Source organism: Suncus etruscus, chromosome 18, assembly GCF_024139225.1.
Source record: "Suncus etruscus isolate mSunEtr1 chromosome 18, mSunEtr1.pri.cur, whole genome shotgun sequence".
NCBI classification, from domain to species: Eukaryota; Metazoa; Chordata; class Mammalia; order Eulipotyphla; family Soricidae; genus Suncus; species Suncus etruscus.
This window is the reverse complement of record NC_064865.1, coordinates 40183490-40205449: the sequence shown is the minus strand read 5'-3', so window position 1 is coordinate 40205449 and position 21960 is coordinate 40183490. Positions and strand designations below refer to the sequence as shown.

The window sequence follows — 21960 nt, the reverse complement described above, 5'->3', positions numbered from 1 at the left end:
CCGTGCCTGCCAGGAGCTATTTCTGAGCAGATAGCCAGAAGTAAGCCCTGAGTGCCACCGGGTGTGGCCCAAAAACCAAAAAAAAAAAAAAAAAAAAAAAAAAAAGAGGTATAAGTGGAGGAAGAGGAGGACCACAGATGCAAACACCTAACAAAATCTTACTGAAATGAATTCTATAATACATTGAAAGGATCATCCATCAACATCAAATGGGTTTTATCCCAGGGAAGAAAAAAATGGTTCAATATACACAAGTCAATTACTGTGATATGATACATTAATATTAAGATTAAAAATGATATCAATAGATGCAGAGAAAACATTCAACAAGATCCAACACTTATTTATGAGAAAGACTCATCAGAATGAGGATAGAAGGAACTTCAATATAGTAAAAATTCACAAACCTAAAGCTAATATTTTATTCATGGCAAAAATAATAAAAACATTTCCTCTAAGATGACAGTGTCTTAGAATGTCCTAAAACAAGGATGTCCACTCTCACCAGTATTACTCAAAATCGTATTATAATTCTTTGCCATGGCAATTAGGCAAGAAAGAGATTCAAACTGGAAAAATCAAAAAACTGCCATTACTTGGAAATGACATGACATATGAGTAACCCCAAAGACCACCAAAAATTTCTAGAAAAAATAAATCTATAAGTAAAATATCAAACTATAAAATCAATAAAGAAATCCATTGCATGGATTTTTATATGAAATCAATGAGGTAGAAGAGAAAGAAAAAAAATAATCCATTCTAACAGCACTCAAAAAATCTAGCAACCAGGAATCAGTTTAATAAAGCACTATTTTTTAAAAATGAAAAAACACAGAAAATAGAAACAGTTCCTGTTCATGGTTTGGAAGAATTAATTTGTTAAAATGACTTTCCTACTATAGAGATTCAATGTATACCCCATCACATTGAAATTCCCAAGACATTCACTAGGGATATGGAATAACTATTAAAATCCGTATGATTAATAAAATTCCCCAAAATGTCCAAAGCAATCCTGAAAAAAGAAGTTGAAAGACGGATTTTTCCCTGGTTTAAACTAGACTTGAAAGATAAAGTAACCAAAACTGTGGTGCTGGCATAGAGGCCAACTCTCACCTATACAACAGAATTGGGAGCTCAGAGATAAGTTCTCAGAATGAGAGGAAGTAGAGGCATGAAATGGAACAAGAAAAGCCACTTCTTCAACAAATGGTTGGAGAAAAACTGGGTACATTTAAAAATATTAACCTCATCCTCTATCTCATAATGTATATAAAAGTTAATGTGAAATGATTAAAAATGACAATATTACAGCCAACTCTATCAATAGATCAAGGACAAGACAGGCAGAATTCTCCATACTTAAGGCTGGAGAGATAGTTCAGGGATTTAAGGCACTGACCCTGCAAGCAGCTGACCCTGTTCAATTCCCATCACCATACATGGTCTCTTGAGCACAGAACCAAGAGTAGCACTCTGCTTTCTGCTAGGTGTGACCCACCCACACCCTAAAAAAGCATTTAAGATTGGAAACAGTACAAGGGTTAAAGCACTTGCTTAACATGTAGATGACCCCAGTTCTATCCCTGGCACCAAATATGGTCCCTTAAGCACTTCAAGCAATAACCCCCAAGAATAGTCAGGAGCAATCCCTGAGCAACACTGAGTGTGGCCTCAATAAACTTCTTCCTCACCGAAAAGAGCTTTCCATGATATTGTCTTCAGAGGTATCTTCAATGACGATGCCACTGCCTAAGGAAAATTAAGCAAATAGGCCTATATAAAACCTGCTCTGCAAAAAAAAAATGTGACTAGGATAAAAAGTAGTGTGATACTGAAGAGAACATATTTGTCAAAGGGCTAAAAAACAAGATTTATAAAGTATTCATAAAACTAAGTAACAGAGAAACAAGCAACCCCATCAAAAAAATGGAAATGGAAAGAGGGGCTGGAGTGATAGCACAGCAGTAGGGTGTTTGCTTTGTGTTTGCTCAGGTTTGACCCGCACCATCCCACATGGTCCCTCGAGCCTGCCAGGAGGGATTTCTGAGCGCAGAGCCCAGAGTAAACCCTGAGCACCACAGGGTGTGGCCCAAAAACAAAAACAAAAACAGGAAAGAGAAGCTGAGCTGACACCTGTCAAAGACAACCTGGATGTCCAAAATGTAGTGCTGGCCATTACTATCAGAAAATGAAAACCAAAACTATACTGTGATATTCTCACATACCTAGAATGGCATGTCTTTAAGGAACCAACACAAAAGCAAAACTGTACTGGCAAGGAAGTGGTAAAAGAAAAAGCCACATTCACTGTTGGTGGTAATGTGGTCTGGGCTAGTCACACTATGGAAGAAATAGGAAACTTTTCAAAGAACTAAAAACAGTCCTTCCATAAGACCCAGTGATCCCACTTCTTGGCCAACTACCTCAAGAATATGAAGAAATGGGGGCTGGAGAGATAGCATGGCGGTAAGGTGTTTGCCTTGCATGCAGAAGGTCGGTGATTCGAATCCCGGCATCTCATATGGTCCCCCGAGCTTGCCAGGAGCGATTTCTGAGCATAGAACCAGGAGTACCCAGAGTGCTGACGGGTGTGACCCAAAAACCAAAATAAAAATAAAAATAAAAAATAATAATAATAATAATATGAAGAAAATAAATCCCTTTGAAAAGGGATTCATACAACTATATCCACTGTAACACTATTCACAATAAATCTAGAAACAACCCAGGAGTGCAACAATAAAGTAGATAAAAAAAAAATCTGGGGCTGGAACGGTGGCTCAAGCAGTAGGGCGTTTGCCTTACACACAGCTAGCCTAGGAGGGACCACAGTTCGATTCCCCAGGGACCCAAAAGATTCCCCAAGCCAGGAGTGATTTCTGAGCGCACAGCCAGGATTAACCCCTGAGCATCACCGTGTGTGGCCAGCCCCCCAAAAGAAATCTGTGGAATATACACAACAGACTATTACATAGTTATAAGGAAAGATGAAACCTCGAGTGGGAGCGACAGCACAACAGGGAGGCCATTTGTGTTGCACACTACTAACAAGGTTGGATCTCCAGCCTGCCAGATATAATTTCTGAGTGCAGAGCCAGAAGTAACCGGAGAACCATCAGGTATGGTCCCCAAACAAACAAAAAAAGATGAAATCCCACAGTTCACTGCAGGTTGGATGGAATTAAAAAGTATTGTGCTAGTAAAATGAGTGAAAGGGAGAGAAAAAAAGCTAGATGATCCCATTCATATATGGAGTATAAAATAAAAATATAAGCTAAGGGAATAAATAACAGTCTGTGATAACAGACCACAAGTCTGTCTAGAGAACTGAGTTAGTTAAGGGAAGAGTGGACATGGGGGATGGGGGATAAGAAGAGACAGTATGGCAGGAGGCTGGCACTCTGGTGGGGTGGAGTACGGCAACAGCATACACCGGAAACTCATATTAACACTACTGATGAAGAAAACCCTAGTTTTTCTTAAAAGGATTTTCTTAAAATCTTTCACATTTCTTTTACATTCACAATTTCTTTTTCCTAGAGCTTGACTTCATCCCATTTCATAGTCAGTTTTACTTTACAGCTCTTTTTCCTTCCCCTGTGGTTTTAGGGCCTTGCCTGGCAGTGCTCAGAGGCCCATATGAGGTGCCTACTACAGAATCAGAGTTGATTGTTTGCAAGGAAAGAGCCTTACCCTCCATACTATCTCTCTGAACCAAAACAGAATTCCTTTTTCTTCAACAGAAAATTTTCCATTCTTTTTATGATTGAAACCCAACTAAAATTATGTTTGTAAACACGGTGTTTAAATAAAGATAATATTTATTAAAAAATAAATTGGATAAGAACAAAAAAAATTTCCATTCTTTCTCTCTTTATATGCTTAGATGCATATATCCTTGATATCCTAATCTCTAACTTTATAATTGTAAGTAATTATAAAAATTGTTACAGCAATACATTCTTAAGAGATCTAGAAAAGAATTCTCATAATTCCTATCCAAAAGCAGGGGTGGGATGGGGTGGGTGGGTGGCTCTACCACATCAAACAGAAAATTTACTTTTAGAAAGAACACAACAGAGGTCCGAGAGACAATACAAAGGTTAAGGCACTTGCTTTGAGTGCAGTCAACCCTGACACCATATGTGATCCCCAAGTACTGTCAAGAGTGATCTCTGGGGCCCGGAGAGATAGCACAGTGGCGTTTGCCTTGCAAGCAGCCGATCCAGGACCAAAGGTGGTTGGTTCGAATCCCAGTGTCCCATATGGTCCCCTGTGCCTGCCAGGAGCTATTTCTGAGCAGATAGCCAGGAGTAACCCCTGAGCATCGCTGAGTGTGATCCAAAAACCAAAAAACAAAAACCAAAAAAAAAATAAAATAAAATAAGAGTGATCTCTGATCACAGAGCAAGGAATATGCCTGGAGCACTGCTAGATGTAGTACAAATCATGCCTCCCACCCCGCAATTTTTAAATCTTTAGAAAGAACAAGAGGGGGCCGGGCGGTGGCGCTGGAGGTAAGGTAAGGTGCCTGCCTTGCCTGCGCTAGCCTAGGACGGACCGCGGTTCGATCCCCGGCGTCCCATATGGTCCCCCAAGAAGCCAGGAGCAACTTCTGAGCGCATAGCCAGGAGTAACCCCTGAGCGTCACCGGGTGTGGCCCAAAAACCAAAAAAAAAAAAAAAAAAGAAAGAAAGAACAAGAAACCAGTAACTTGAAATATCTATGCAAACCTATGCTCAGTGCAGTGCTACTGACAATAATCAAGACATGGAAATAAACCAAATACTCAACAATAAATGATGGATAAATAAATAAAGTAACACCACATCTTTGTTCAACCAATTTTTTACTAAGGAGCAGATACATATATTAGTTAAGAGAGCTCTTGAACAAGAGAGAGAGAGAGAGAGAGAGAGAGAGCTCTTGAACAAAAGGTATAGGAAGGGGCTGGAGCTATAGCATAGGGGGTAGGGCGTTTGTCTTGCACATGACCGGCCATAGGTTTCGATTCTTAGCATTCCATATGATCCCCCCCCCCTACTGCACCCCAACCTGCTATTTTCTAAGCACAGATCTAGAAGTAACCCAAGAGCACCACTGGATATGGCCCAAAAAAACAAAAACAAAACAATCAATCAACAACCAAAAAAAAAAAAAAAAAAAAAAGGTGGCGGGGAAACCCAATGTAAAAAAAATGAAGCTTAGAAAAAAGTCAACTCGGGGCCGGGCGGTGGCGCTGGAGGTAAGGTGCCTGCCTTGCCTGCGCTAGCCTAGGATGGACCGCGGTTCGATCCCCCGGCGTCCCATATGGTCCCCCAAGAAGCCAGGAGCAACTTCTGAGCGCATAGCCAGGAGTAACCCCTGAGCGTCACAGGGTGTGGCCCAAAAACCAAAAAAAAAAAAAAAAAAAAAAAAAAAAAAAAAAGTCAACTGAAAGTGAACTAAAGAAACTTGAGAACAAGTACGTGGAACAAACCAACCTCCGACAGCAGAGCTGTGGCTACCAGGGCAGGAAGGAGGGAGGAGGCAGGACTGAGCGGGAGAAAACCGATGGACTGTGGTAGAAGGACATAGTACTAGGGGGGGGGGGGTTGTGGGGTGATACAGGTTTTGAAGATGTTTGAAATTATACCCCTAGAACATAGCTGTGTAATAGTAATAAGAAGATGTCCTAATCTCTTTAGTTTTGGGTCCAATACAGTCATTATTTAGGAGGCAAAAGAGTCAGGATTCTTTTTTTGGTTTTTAGTTTTTGGTTTTTGGATCATACCTGGTGGCACTCAGGAATTACTCCTGGCTCTGTGCTCAGAAATTACTATTTGGCAGGCTCAGGGGACCCTTTGGGATGACAGGGATCGAGCCCATGTTGGCCACATGCAAGGCAAATGCCCTACCCGCTGGGCTATTACTCCAGCTCCCAGATTTAGGATTCTTATCTTGCAAATAGAGACAATAACAATAATCTAATAACTGGTTATGTATGCATAAAATTCATAGATATGGTCTTATAGGTATATAAAATAAATGCATATGGATGCTATGAATGTTCAGAAAAATAACACTATAGTCATAAGTTCATTTTAGAAAATAAATTAACATTTCATGACTTAAAGAGAAATATGAAAACATTCTTCATACAAGGATAAAGGATAAAGAGCCACTTATTATTCAGCAATTCATGGCTTTTAAGTAGTTTTCCTACTCGTGGATTAATATTTATTCACCTATACCATATCTCTAACCCAAATATCTCTTAAAACCCACACCATTCATTTCTCCAAAGTTAGTCACTAACTATAAAGGTAAAAAAGAAAATATTATAGTTCACTTATGATATGTTCAGCTAGATTAAAGACTATGTGGATATGAAACAAACAAGCTTAATGGCCCTCATGAAAACTGACTCAGAACTGACTTCTCTTGCAAGCTCCTCTGACTAATCAATCACATTAAATAACCAACCCTCCCTCCCTCCCTCCCTCCCTCCCTCCCTCCCTCCCTCCCTCCCTCCCTCCCTCCCTCCCTCCCTCCCTCCCTTCTTTCTTTCTTTCTTTCTTTCTTTCTTTCTTTCTTTCTTTCTTTCTTTCTTTCTTTCTTTCTTTCTTTCTTTCTTTCTTTTTGTTGCCTTATTTTTCTGGCTTTCGACCAATACCCAACGGTGCTGAGGAGGTGTGCCAGGACTCAGCCCCTTGAGCCAGGGCTTGAGACCAGACTTTAAAAACCAACTTCAGGGCCGGGCGGTGGCGCTAAAGGTAAGGTGCCTGCCTTGCCTGCGCTAGCCTTGGACGGACCGCGGTTCGATCCCCCGGTGTCCCATATGGTCCCCCAAGCCAGGAGCGACTTCTGAGCGCATAGCCAGAAGTAACCCCTGAGCGTTACAGGGTGTGGCCCAAAAACCAAAAAAAAAAAAAAAAAAAACCAACTTCAGTATTAAGACTGAACCACGGAGCCAGCGAGGTGACGCTAGAGGTAAGGTGTCTGCCTTGCAAGCGCTAGCCAAGGAAGGACCTCGGTTTGATCCCCTGGCATCCCATATGGTCCCCCCCAAGCCAGGGGCAATTTCTGAGTGGTTAGCCAGGAGTGATCCCTGAGCATCAAATGGGTGTGGCCCCAAAAACCAAACAAACAAAAAAAAAAGACTGAACCACAAAAGATCACTGATTCCAAGGGATTTTTTTAATCAAGTCTCCGCATCTTCTTCCATAGGAAGAACTACCAGTCAGATACTCCACAGACAGCTTTATATCAGAAACCCAAAATTATACTAGCCATATCACTAACATTTTGAGATATTTCCTCTGATTTTCTTGAGGTACATAAATTGGGATTATGCTACACCTAATAATTTTGTTGCTTTAACAAATAATGACTGCTCTCAATTTTTTACTATTTTGGGGGTTTGTTTTTACTTTTAGGTTACACCTGTCGATGTTCAGGGGTTACTCCTTTCTCTGACCTCAGAAATTACTTCTCGCAGTGCCCAGGATAAGATGCCAGGGATTGAACCAATATCTGCTGTGTGGAAGGCAAGTGCCCTATTCACTGTATTATCTCTCCAGCCCCTTCTTTAAATATTTTTCAATAATATACTTCATCATTTATTTGTCATAATTAATCAATAGAATAGAAATAGAAATTCTATTCTAAAAAATAAAATATGCAGAGCTGGGTCCTGAATCCAGGGTCCTGCAAAGCATGTGCTCTAGCCACTGGGTTATCTCTCTGGCCCCAGTCTTTTGCTTGCTTTCATTCACAGCCACCAATACTTTAGGTAACAAACCTACAAGTCAGTTTCATTCACCAGTTCCGATATGTTCTTAAATCAGGACCCTATAATGAGTGGTTGTATCTCAATACAAATAAGAAACAAACACTTAAGACAATTTAAGTATTATCTTTCAATTATGATTACAAATAGTTTTAGTACTTGTTTTGTTTTTATGGGTCACACCCGGCAGCGCTCAGGGGTTACGCCTGGCTCTATGCTCAGAAATCGCTCCTGGCAGGCTCAGGGGACCATATGGGATGCCAGGATTCGAACCACTGACCTTCTGCATGCAAGGCAAACATGCCCTATCTCCATGCTATCTCTTCGGCCCCAGTTTTAGTATTTCAACTGTAATTGTAACATCATCAGGCCCAGCTAAAATTAAAACATCACATAGGATTACTCATACAAGAGTTACTTCAGGGGCCAGGAAGGTAACTCAAAGGACACGGCACACTCTGCATGTGGGGGAACCGGTTCCATCCCAGGCACAGCATGGCTTCCTGAGCAATCCTGGAGCAGTCCCTGAGCACCACTGGATGTGACCCCAAAACAAACAAGAAAACTACTTCAAAGATGATAAAAAAAAAAAACAACAAGTCTAAAACATTTTTAAATAAAAGCTACAATTTCAATTGAGAACATAAAGGCATACTGGAACAAATAACTTCATTGTTGTTGGTTTCTTAATAATTTCTTTATTTAAGCACCGTAGTTACAGAAATGTTTGTGATTGGGTTTCAGTCATAGAATGTATACTAACCTTCACCAGTGTAACTTTTCCACCATCAATGTTCGTTCCCCCATCCCCTGCCTGTCTTCAGGACGGGCATTCTATTTCTCTCTCATACTATCATTGTCATGGTAGCTGTCAGTGCAGTTATTTCTCTAACTGTGCTCACCACTTTTTGTGGTAAGCTTCATATTATGAGCCAATCCTTCCAGCCCTCATCTCTATTGTCTCTGAGTATTATTAGCATATTGTCTTCTATTTTTCTTAAATCCCACAGATGGGCGAGACTATTCTGTGTGTCTCTCTCTCCCTCTGACTTATTTCACTCAGCATAATAGATTCCAAGTCCATCCATGTATAGGCAAATTTCTTGACTTCATTTTTCCTAAATAACTCTAACTTTGAAGCCCCACTATCAATTAGGATTTCTTATATCCCCGAGTTATATCTTAGTTCTAATAATACTGGCATATGGAATAGTGTCTGACATTCAGCAATGCAGTTAGTATTTGTCAATATGTGAAACAGCAGCTTCCTTTGAGTCTCACCTCTCATGAAAAACATGGAATAACATGGCTGATTTTATAGTATTGTGAGAAGAGTACTGAAGTGGACAACATGACTAAAGGTATCCGTTACTAAGAACTCACTTATCGTGGATCACCAAATTAAATTCATAATTTGGGGGAAAATCAAAAAATACATATTAGTGGGCTAAAGAGATAGCACAGAAAGTAATGCTCTTAGCTTGCATGTAGTTGGTCCAGGATCAATCCTTGGCATCCCATAGACCCCCAAAACCTGCCAGGAGTAATTTCTGAGTGCAGGGCAGGGATCAACCACTGAGCATGGACCAAATTAAACAACAACAAAAAGAACCAAATTGAAGAAACCATCATTTGAAGTAGCTATTGCCAATAACAAAATACAAGCTCTAAAGTAAAAATAAATTATCCATCGGAGGGGCCAGATCAACAGCATAGCAGTAAGGCGTTTGCCTTTCACGTGGCCAATACAGAACAAATTCAGTTCAAATCCCGGCATCCCATAAAGTCCCCTGAGCCTGCCAGGAGTGACTTCTTTTTTTTTTTTTTTTTTTGGTTTTTGGGCCACACCCGTTTGATGCTCAGGGGTTACTCCTGGCTATGCGCTCAGAAATCGTCCTTGGCTTAGGGGGACCATATGGGACGCTGGGGGATCGAACCATGGTCCGTCATACGCTAGCACTTGCAAGGTAGACACCTTACCTCTAGCGCCACCTTCCCAGCCCAAGGAGTGACTTCTGAGTGCAGAGCCAGGGGTAACCCCTGAGCGCCGCTGGGTGTAACCCAAAAACCAATAAAATAAAAAGAATAAAATAAAATTTCATTTAAAAGTATAGTTAACTCTTGCTTTGACCCACATGAACTAATTTTGAAAAAATAATAAAAACTATACAAATACCCTATTAAATATCACTTTCCTTTAAAGAGACACATATTTTTTTTCTTTTTGGTTTTTGGGTCACACCCACCCAGCAGCGCTCAGAGGCTACTCCAGGCTCTAGGCTCAGAAATCGCCCCGGCAGGCTCGGGGGACCATATGGGATGCCGGGATTTGAACCACTGTCCTTCTGCGTGCAAGGCAAACGCCCTACTGCTGCGGTATCTCTCAGGCCCCTAAAGAGACACATTTTATGAAATTAAAAATGCATGTTACATTATATGTGAAAGAATCTCTTACAGCCACAGAGGTAACCCATCCCCTAGCTCCTGGTACCATCTGATAAGTGCAAATATCCCATCTGCTATCACTAGTCAAAGAAATAAATGAACCTGGGCTATGGGCTATGGCTGGAGTGTGTGAGAGACTACACATTCTGGCACCACAAAATTCATATCTGTTACCAGTATTTACACTTTTATTGATTCATTCATTATTGGAGCTGGGTATCATTAATACTTTCTGGGGTCCTCTAAATGTTTGGCATACATTTCATTATCAAAGCATGTGTCTGTCATATTTCTTAATATAATGTTTATTCACAACAGTTTATATACTGTGTAATGCAACATTTATTAATGACAGTAATACACTGTGTTAAAAACCAAATGTAAATGTATCCGTTAAACTAGCTGCCAGATCAGTTTGATTTTATACAGACCTTAGAAACAAGTTTTTCCAGCCAACTATTCCACATATCTTACTTAACTTCTTATAAACACATCAATGGTTAGGAAATATACTACTCTGCATTAAACTTAAAATCTCAGGTCTGGGTTGACAGTGAGTAGGGTGCAATCCCAACATTTCCTCTGGTCCCTCGAGTACCTCCAGAAGTGATCCCTGAGTGCAGAGCTGGGAATAAGCCCTGAACACTACTGGATGTGGCCCCAAAATGTTAAAAATAAGCAAAATCTGGGGCCGGGCGGTGGCGCTGGAGGTAAGGTGCCTGCCTTGCCTGCGCTAGCCTAGGACAGACCGCGGTTCGATCCCCCGGCGTCCCATATGGTCCCCCAAGAAGCCAGGAGCAACTTCTGAGCGCATAGCCAGGAGTAACCCCTGAGCGTCACAGGGTGTGGCCCAAAAACCAAAAAAAAAAAAAAGAAATAAAAAAATAAGCAAAATCAGAGGCCCGGAGAGATAGCACAGCGGCGTTTGCCTTGCAAGCAGCCGATCCAGGACCAAAGGTGGTTGGTTCGAATCCCGGTGTCCCATATGGTCCCCCGTGCCTGCCAGGAGCTATTTCTGAGCAGACAGCCAGGAGTATCCCCTGAGCACCGCCGGGTGTGGCCCAAAAACCAAAAACAAAAAAACAAAAAAAAAAAGCAAAATCTACCTCAGATTTGCAGAAGTAATTTTGTAACTATTGTTTTCCACATGAATACGGCTGTCTTGGGGGGTGGGGATATCACATAGACAACCATGTAAAATTATACCTACATACAGAGGTTTCCTGTGAATAAGACTTTTCTCAATGGTATGATTAAAATAAACTGGGAAAATAAATGTTCTTTAGTATTGCTCAATGGATGCTCCTGGCAATGCCCAGGGAAATACTCCAGCCCTCTGTGCTATGTCCATAGTCCCAACATTCTGTTTAAAATAAAGTTCAACTTGATGAAATAAATGTATATTAATAAGGCATCATTTAACTGTGATATGTTTTCCTTTAGTATAGATAAAAGTTTCAATTTTTTAAATGTGTTGAAATTTTCTTGGTTTGGGGGCCACTATGCCAAGGCTGACTCCTGGCTCTGTGATTCTCAGGAAACTACAAATGCTGCTGGGGAGCAAACCAGGGTCAGCCACATGCAAGGCAAGCACCCTTGCCCCTGTACTATGTCTGTAGGAGCCTAAAAAGCTTCAATATTTCAATCAGTAAAAGTCTGAATAGCCGAGTAATGCATTTATAGATTCTCAATATTTTTTCTTCACAGAATCGCTCAGATCAAATGACTAAATTCTCCATGGCCAATTAAAAATTAAATAATTCATTTTTTTCAGAAATTATATAAATGCTTGGGGCTGGAGAGAGTACAGTAGGCAGGGTGCTTTCTTTGTAGAATGGTATAGTTCTCAAATTCTAAGACTGAGAAAACATTTTCTATCTTATTAACCATTGCATATTTAACAAGTTTTCTAAATATAAATTTTATCTAACCTGAATCAAACAATATTTTTGTCACATTTATAGGAATATTTGAATCTGAAAAATCTGCCTTTGAAATTTAAAAAACTGGTATAAAATTATACATAATTATTATGTATTATACATAATATCTATCCTTTATAGGGCTTTTATAGATTAAGATTTTTCCACTGAAATAACCCTTAATAACAAAAAACAGAAGTCTCCAAACTGACAAAACAGCCTTAGGCAAGCCAGGCAAATAATACAAAATACCTTTCTTCTCTTAAAATTTTTTGTGAAAAACCTATACAAAGAAAACTACAAAACACTGCTTCAAGAAATGAAAGAGGACACAAAGAAATGGAGACACATATCCTGCTCATGAATTGGGAGGATTAACAGCATAAAAATGGCAATACTCCCCAAAGCATTGTACAGATTTAATGCAATTCCTCTAAGGATAACTATGACATTCTTCAAAGAAGTGGAATTCATTTGAAACAATAAACACCCACGAATAGCTAAACCAAACCTGAGGTTAAAGAAGATGAGAGGCATCACTTTCCCCAACTGTAAATATTTTTTCATTATTTAGTCATTAAAACAGCATGGTACTGGAATAAAGACAGACCCTCAGATCAATGGGATAGACCTGGATAGTAATAATATCTAAAGACAAATAGAAGACCAGTCCATGGTAGGAAGTTTGCCACAAACAGTGGGGGAGTGCAGTTAGGGCAGAGAAGCGACTACTAGGACAACAATAGCTAGATATGATCACTCTAGACATGAACTGGGTGCTAAGGGCCAGAGCGATAGCACACTGGTAGGGCATTTGTCTTGCACGTAGCAGACCGGGATGGACCCAGGTTTGATGCCCAGCATCCCATATGGTCTCCCGAGCCTGCCAAGAGTGATTTTTAAGTGCAGAGCCAAGAATAACCCCTGAGTACTGCAGGGTGTGGCCCAAAAAAGAAAAAAAAAAAAAAAGCTGAGTGCTAAATGGAATGTAATTGAGATCCATGATACGCCTTCAGTAACAATATTGTAAAACACAATGTCTAAAAGAAAAAAAAAGGGGGAGAGAAAAGAAAAATGTCTGCCACAGAGGCAGGTAGGGGAGAGGACAAAGGGGATGGTGGGAAATGTGCACTGGTGAAGGGTGTTGTACACTATACGACTATCAACAACTTTGTACCTGTGTATCTCATGATGATTCAATTAAATTGATCATGATAATCAATTAAAAGGATTTCTTTATAAAAAAGTAAATGAAATTCTTTTGAGAGATGTACCTCAACAAAAGAGCACTTAACTTACTTGTCTGAGGCATTGAGTTCAAATCCCCTTTACCATAAAAGTAATCTAAAAATTCTAGTTTGGACTGCGGTTTGATCCCCCAGAGTCCCATGTGGTCCCCCAACCCAGGAGTGATTTCTGAGCACATAGCCAGGAGTGACCACTGAGCGTCATTAGGTGTGGCCCAAAAACCAAAAATAAATAAAAATTCTAGTGCATTCTACATTGCACTTCATAACATAGATTTCTTTCATTTAAAAATAACTTGTTAAATGCTTTTCCTCAAACAATATAGAGATTCCTCAAAAAACTGGAAATTGAGTTCTCATATAATCCACAGCTATACCACTCCTAGGGATGTACCCTAGGAACACAAAAATACAATACAAAAATCCCTTCCTCACACCTATATTCATTGCAGCGACATTTACAATAACCAGACTCTGGAAACAACCAAGATGCCCTTCAATAGATGAATGGCTAAAGAAACTGTGGTACATAATTACAATGGAATATTATGCAGCCATCAGGAAAGATGAAGTCATGAAATTTTCCTATACATGGATGTACATGGAATCTATTATATGCTGAGTGAAATAAGTCAAAGGAAGAGAGATAGAAGCAGAATAGTCTCACTCATCTATGGGCTTTAAGAAAAACTAAAGACATTATTGTAATATGACCCAGAGACAATAGAGTTAAGGGTTGGAAGGGCCGGAAGGACCAGCTCACAATTTGAATGGTGAATGCTATTAGGAAAATAACTACACTAACAACTAGCATAACAATGTTAAAGAATGAGAGAAGTAGAATGCCTGTTTCAAATATAGGCGGGGAGGGGGGCATTGGTGGTGGGAATGTTGCACTAGTGAAGGGGGGTATTCTGTTTATGACTAAAACCCAACTACAATCATGCTTGTAATCATGGTGCTTAAATTGTGTGTGTGTGTGGGGGGGGGTGGTTTCTGGGTCACACCTAGCAGCGCTCAGTGGTTACTCCTGGCTCTATGCTCAGAAATCACTCCTCGAAGGCTTGGGGGAACCATATGGATGCCAGGATTCAAACCACCGTCCTTCTGCACGCAAGGCAAATGCCTTGCCTCCATGCTATCTCTCCAGCCCGCATGCTTAAATATTTTATATTAAAATTTTTTTTAAATAAAATGCTTTTCCTCTAAAAAAAACCTTTGCAAGTATGAGGGAGTGGGAGAGGAACGTTACCAAGACAATGGTGGAGGTGACTAAAATGAAATGATTTCGGAAATAAAAATAAACTAAAATCTTTGAGCAAAATTGGAATTTCAGGAAGCTGTAAATTTTCTTGGTTTGGGGGCCACACCAGGCTATAAAGATAAAGAACTTTATCTCAAGGTTTTAAGCAATAGCCTAGCAATGCAGAGACCACCAACAATCCAGTTCTAGAAGCAGGATCCAAAATTTAAGGTACTCTCATATGTATCCATCTGTAGTATTAAAAGCATATTTCCCCTCAGTCTATCCAACAATACAATCTACTCTTTCTTGAAAGTACAACTTACGTTTTCATGTTTCATATGTTTAAGTAACCGCAATTCCCTGTATGTCCTCTTGGCATGAATAATGGACTGAAAAGGTCTGGAGAGCTTCTTCACTGCCACTCGTAACCCAGTTTTTGTGTCAAACGCAGCACTGAGAAAAAAAATTAAAAATCCATTATTAGAAGCACCCTAGACATTTCAAAATTAGCAACTCACATGGCTACTTTGCTTTGGAGTTCATGAGTCTATTGTAATATATGAAGAAGTTTAAGTTATCGTTTGAGTGTGCTCCATTTCCCCAGCCCCAATTTTGTCTTCTTTCCAACCTTATTTTCAAGACAATGATTTGGCATAAAAATGCAAGTACCCACAAAGATTTTGGAAAATATTTTTAGAAGCTGAGTAGGAAACAAGTCTATATATATATATAGATATATATATTTGTCTACATATATATGTTTGTTTGTTTTGGGGGGTTTTGGGATCACACCCAGCAGTGCTCAGGGTTATTCCTGGCTTTGCGCTCAGAAGTTGCTCCTGGCAGACTCCAGGGACCATATGGGTTGCTGGGGATTAAACCCTGGTCTGTCACAGATCATCTGCCTGCAAGGCAAACACCCTATCACTGTACTATCACTCTGGCCCCATAAGTCAATATATTGTTGATACACAGGGCCAGAGGGAAAACAGGATAATAAAATAGTACCAAATAGTGATGAATGTATGACTGAATAAAACTATGATAGAATAAAGAATGACACAAGCCACTGGTAAATCTACTTTACCCCAATTACCTGAAGACATACTTTTGAGTTGAGGCAATAGAAGGATGAGAAGGCAGTAATCATGTAACAATACAAGGAAGAGAACTTCAAGCAAAAGAAAAAAAACAATTATTGAGTCTTCACTGCACACCAACAATTCCCTTAAGCTTATTACAATCACTTTTTTTTAAATGCTTAGGGATGGAGATAAAGTGAGTAATGCACCTACCTTGCATGCAATCAGCCTGAGTTGATTCCCAGAACCCCATATGGTCTCCCAAGCCTCACCAAGAGTGATCCCTGAGCAAAGGCACAGAGCAAGGAATCAATTGAATACTGCCATGTGTGTTCAAAAAATAATTTTTAATAACCTGATTCACACATATAGTTTTTTTTTGTTTTGTTTTGTTTTTGTTTTTTGTTTTTGGGTCACACCCAGCGGTGCTCAGGGGTTACTCCTGGCTGTCTGCTCAGAAATAGCTCCTGGCAGGCACAGGGGACCATATGGGACACCGGGATTCGAACCAATCACCTTTGGTTCTGGATCGGCTGCTTGCAAGGCAAACGCCGCTGTGCTATATCTCCGGGCCCTGATTCACACATATAGTTAAATACTATCACCATGCCCTTATTTATGTAAAGAAACAGAAAACAGAGTTATAAAAAGACCTGTCTTCAGTTATAAAGCTAGGAAAAGACAGAACTGGGGGATTTGGATCCAAAGCTAGCAGCTATTTTGCTAGCTGCCAAAGAAAAGTGAGTGCAAATGAAAAGGAAAAAAAAAAATATGGCATGGAAAAGCACAGAGAGCAAGGAGAGAGAAGAAAGACCCAAGGCATAGGTGGAGATGTATCATGTAAGAAACTATCATACCAAGAAACTGAATGTTTTACTTGATATATTTTACTCATTTGTAGACACTAGCCTAAAGCGGCCGAGCCTCATCTTCCCATTTATCTCAGTCTCTAATGGGAATCCAGGACATTCCGATCATCACTTAGGAGGAAACTCCTTAGTCCATATGTCCCCTCTCTACCCTCAAATCTTTACACTATGTCCCTGCTCAAGTAGCCATTGTAATTAACTCTCCCATTTAACTGTTAATTGTGTGTGTGTGTGTGTGTGTGTGTGTGTGTGTTTGTCATGATAGTGGTGGTGCTGGGGCAGGGGTGGGTGATTGCATGTAGAAGTGTAACAATGATGCCAGGTACTGAACTCAGGGCCTTGAACATGCATGGCAAGGGCTTGTCCCACTCGGCCACATCTCTGGGCCCCGTGTCTCTAGCAGAAATAAGGCTGTTTCTTCAAGACTGCCACTGGAAGGAACTATCTCACCCCATGGATTTACTCTCCAGGTCAGTACATGATCAGTACAGAGATCTTCCTTGTCAAACACAACTGCTTCCATAATGTAACTTCCCTGTTTTCCAAAAGTCTCTGCTCATACCCGCTTCTGTTCCTTTGCTGCTGTAACGCATTGGAATTTTCCATCACTCATTGAAAAGTCTGCCACTATCTCAAAGTCTCTCTCCAGTTGCAACTTGTCGTCTCTCTTGGCAAATCCAACATCCAGGTGGAGGGTACATGCAACCTCTTGGACTCTGCGCTTCCTGAACTCCAGGAAACTCCACCCCATCCAGTCACCTCCACCGCCACACCCAGGAGCGCTAGCACACCCCAAAAACTGACCTGCCTACAGGAATTTGAATACCAGCTCTTGTTTCTCCCTCACAAACCTCCTACCCCTTTAAGTTTACTCCGAGTTGACTTATATCCTGACTACAGTCATGGCTGAGCTCATCATCTTTGTTTATAGGCTTCAGCCCCGTTCTGCCTGTCTTCACAGCCCTTCTTACCCAACAGACCAGTCCCTGCACTGCCTTCTCTCTGACATAACCCTACATAAAGTCAAGCGTTGGGTAATCTCAACTACTTGATGCTCCTGGTAGAAACCTAAGAACAAACTTCGGTTGAAGGAAAAAACGCACAGTCACAGACTGGTTTCATTCTCAATTTCTGATCCTAACCTTAAATCTAGACCAGGGGTGGCGAACAGGATTTTTACCCTCACTCAAAATGGCAAAATGCAATATGTGTTTAGTAGATTATTGTTAAAATTAGATGCTTTTGTGTGAGTGCTTGTCTGTTTTGGCAGGTCACTGCATGGTGTGGCTCTTTGACTCTCACAGTTTAAAATTTGGGCTCTTTGTGTCGAACTTGTTCGCCACCCTGAGACTTTTGGTACTATCACTTTTGACTGTTAAGTTCATTTTCCTACTCAGAATCATCATTTAACGCCACCTCTCTCCTCAAGCCGCTGATTTACCCTCCTCAGTACTCAACATCATTGAGAAAATAGAAACTACCAAAAGGGAACTCTAGACTAGAGGCAGGTGCAGTAACTCAGTGTGAAGCAATGTGTGCTTTGCACCCAGGAGGCCTGAGTTTAATCTCTGGCACCACATATGGTCCCCAGAACACCACTAGGTGGGACCTTGAGCACTGAGACAGGACAAGCAAGCATCCAAGCACTGATGTGTCCTCTAAAAAACAGAATTAGAGCTGGAGAGATAGTACAGCAGGCAGGGCACTTGCCTTATATAGAACCAAACAGGGTTTGATTCCTGACATAACAATGTGGTCCCTGGAGCCCAATAGGATTCCTGGGGGCAGAGCCAGAAATAAACCCTGAGGGGCTGAAGAGATAGCATGAAGGTAAGGTGTTTGCCTTTAATGCAGAAGGTCATTGGTTCGAATCCCGGTATCCCATAACGTCCCCCGAGTCTGCCAGGAGCGATTTCTGAGCATGGAGCCAGGAGTAACTCCTGAGCGCTGCCGGGTGCAATCCAAAAAAAAAAAAAAAAAAAAGAACAGAAATAAACCCTGAGCAACACCAGATATGGCCTCCAAACCCATAAGCATTTGGACTTATCTCTGCATCATCTCTTGCTGTAACCAAGATATTTTATTAAATCTAAAAGGTGCTTTCCTTACACAAGGTGAAACCAGGCTCAATCCCAGCACCACATATGGTTCCCAAGTCCCACTACTAAAGATCCATGAGCCCAGGCAGGTTCTGAGCACAGGCCAAACCCCATCTCCCCACTCCCAACCCCACCAAGTGCAAAACTTCCAATTTCCACTTCCTCATCTTTTTCAAGGATAAACCCTTTATCCCTCTCTCTTCTGGTTTCTTCCCTTACTGGATCATTCTTATCAGTGTAAATAATATACTCCAGTTAGTTCACATCCTCCGCAAATAAAATTCCCCTTGACATCTCTCCAACACAAAGAGGCCATCTCTTCTGGCCTCAAAGTGGTTCCTGGACCTGAGTTTTGTTTTCACCTGGGAATTTACAAGAAAAGCAAATTCTCAGACACCACCCTGCACCTCATAAATAAGAAACTGTGAAGTAGGCCTGGTAATCTGTGTTTAGCCAAGTCCACCATTTAATTCTAATACGTACTAAAGTTAGAGTCCAATCAAATAGCATGATAATGGTAGTGAGTGAAATAGAATGCCTGTCAAATACAGGCAGGGGGTGGGGGAGGAGTAAGATGGGGGCATTGGTGGTGGGAGGGTTGTACTGGTGAAGGGGGGTTTTCTTTTTTATAACTAAAACCCAACTACAAACATATTTGTAATCATGGCGCTTAAGTAAAGATGTTAATTTAAAAAATATATATATCATGACAATGGGGGGGGGTTTAGAATCTGATATATAACTTGGACCGTCACACCCCCACCAACAGTGAGCTATCTATCAGCCTTGTCATTAACTGGGAACTCCAGAAATGATGAATCTTGAATCCTACAATAAAATTTGTATTTTGACAAGTTTCAAAGGTAAATCAAAATGTACATTTTGACATTACCAGTATGAATTACATAGGTAATGCACATACATCTTAATGTTTGAAAAGCATAGATCTACACAACTGATTCAGTCATTAACAACTCTCATTCTTTCCTAAATCATTCTATTGCTCTTCCTGGAGTCATTCATCTTTTGTGCGAAGGTTCAGATGTGGCTCCAGTGTGCATCTCTTCACCTTCATTTCTTTTGAGGGGAGGCACACAGGGGGTTACTCCTGGCTCTGCACTCAAATCACTCCTGGTAAGCTCGGGGGACCATATGGGATGCTTGGGATCAAATGGGGTCCATCCTATGTTGGCCATGTGCAAGGCAAACGCCCTACTGCTGTGCTATATAGCTCCAGTCCCTCTTTTGTTGTTGTTGTTTGTGGTTTTTGGGTCACACCCGGCAGTGCTCAGGGGTTACTCCTGGCTCCATGCTCAGAAATTGCTCCTGGCAAGCATGGGGGACCATATGGGACGCCGGGATTCGAACCGATGACCTTCTGCATGAAAGGCAAACGCCTTACCTCCATGCTATCTCTCCGGCCCCAGCTCCTCTTTATGTTCATTTTTTTTTTTTTTTTTTTTTTTGGTTTTTGGGCCACACCCATTTGACGCTCAGGGGTTACTCCTGGCTATACGCTCAGAAGTCGCTCCTGGCTTGGGGGACCATATGGGACGCCGGGGGATAGAACCGCAGTCCGTCCTAGGCAAGCGCAGGCAAGGCAGGCACCTTACCTCTAGCGCCACCGCCCGGCTATGTTCATTTCTTTACGTATGTGTCTCCCATGTATGTGTGAGACCCAGGATTTGGCCTTCCCCCTCACAACTTGTGTTGCTAAATCCAATGACCACTTTTTCTGAAATAGCAACTGGCATGATTAACCACTTCCCCTTTCTCTCAACGTTCTCCATCATGGAGTTCATGTCAGTGTGCTCTACTCATTTTCCTTGACTTTCTTTTTGTATTTCCTAGGTTTTCTCTAATAGAAATCTGTATTGGGGTTCTTAGGACTTGGAACAGGAATCTTTCTTTTTCTCTCCCACATTCGGCTATATGATCTCATCCCTACCTATGATGATCAATTAGATGCCATCTATATATCAAAAACGATGTTCCTCATTGAAACCGCTTCTCAGAGTCGAACTGCTTACCTGACATCACCACATGAAAAACATATAAGCATTGAAACTTAAGAGGCTCCAAATGCTGCGAACTCTAATTTTTGTCTTCCAGTCTTGAACATACTAAATACTCCCCACAAACATCCAATACAATCAGTCCTCTAAAAACATGTTTTCCAACCTACTCTCCCTTCCATTTGCTTGCCAGACAAAATAAAAAGCAATTTCCTATTGTATACTGCAAGACTGGAGACCTCGGTAGCAACAACCACCCCCCTCCAGTTCCTGTGCTATTCCTTCCTTCCCTTCAGCCACATCTTCAATCAACACTACTGGCTCCTTTCAGTTCCTTAAAGTCTTTGAACAGGCTGTTCCTGTGTTCCAAAAGGCTCCAACCATCCCCCATGTTCTCTTTCTCAATGTGCAAAGCACACACTGTCTACATGCATGGATGCGTGTATAAGCCCACATGCACACGCGCACACACACACACACACACACACACACACACACATCTTGAGTGCTGCAAGCACTATAACTACAGGTACAAGCATGAGACACCCCCTCCAGTTATGACAAGAACAGTAACAAAGGAGAGCTGGGGGAAACTTCTTCTCCCAGCAGGTACCGAGTAAATATACAGACCCGGGGAGCTGAGAAACAGCCGCTGCTCCTGGGAACTCCCTGAACACTACCCGCTCACCAAGCTCCTGGCTTGCCTTCTGGGGTGTCTGGAGCCAGGAATTCACACATTTTAGCTGACCCAACAACGACTGAGGGGGCAAAGGGTTAAGAAGCAGAGATGCCCACTTTGAGCTGCCTATTTGCCCTATTCTCCAGGCCAGCTTTCTCATTAATAAAGTACACGTGTTTATCTATCATTGACTGGGATCTACTGCCCTGTACCTATTTGGTGAAAGGCAGGCAAGGATTAATGAATGCCCTACAGATCCCAATAATCATAATTTATGGCAAGGTTATTTGCTACCCAGCAGAGCAGATAATAGTAAGGGCTGAGGCTTTGGCATTTGTTTATCAGTGTCTGGTTTTTAGTTCCAGTATGCCACGTGCGAGCCAAATAATCTCATGTGGGGAAGTTAATTAAACTCTCAGAGTCCCATCTATAAAACGAGGATATTGTTTATATCTTGCCTGTACGCAGTTTGTGAACAATAAATGTCATTTCTGACTGAGGTTTATTAGCAAAGGCCTGACCTATGATAAAGCTCAGTAATACCTGGGTTTCCCATTCCTTGTAAGAATCTTGAAGGCG

The 21960-nt window shown here is 41.2% G+C and overlaps 1 protein-coding gene across 2 annotated transcripts in view; it reads right to left on the bottom strand.

Annotated features, from left to right (window-relative positions):
• The window catches only part of MAPK14 (mitogen-activated protein kinase 14), a 97227-nt gene that overhangs the window by 53103 nt on the left and 22164 nt on the right, over window positions 1-21960 (bottom strand). For both annotated transcript variants that reach the window (XM_049765270.1, XM_049765269.1), the window contains exon 2: window positions 14961-15090. In XM_049765270.1, the coding sequence (XP_049621227.1) occupies window positions 14961-15090 (130 nt within the window). The remainder of the gene's footprint in view (window positions 1-14960; window positions 15091-21960) is intronic.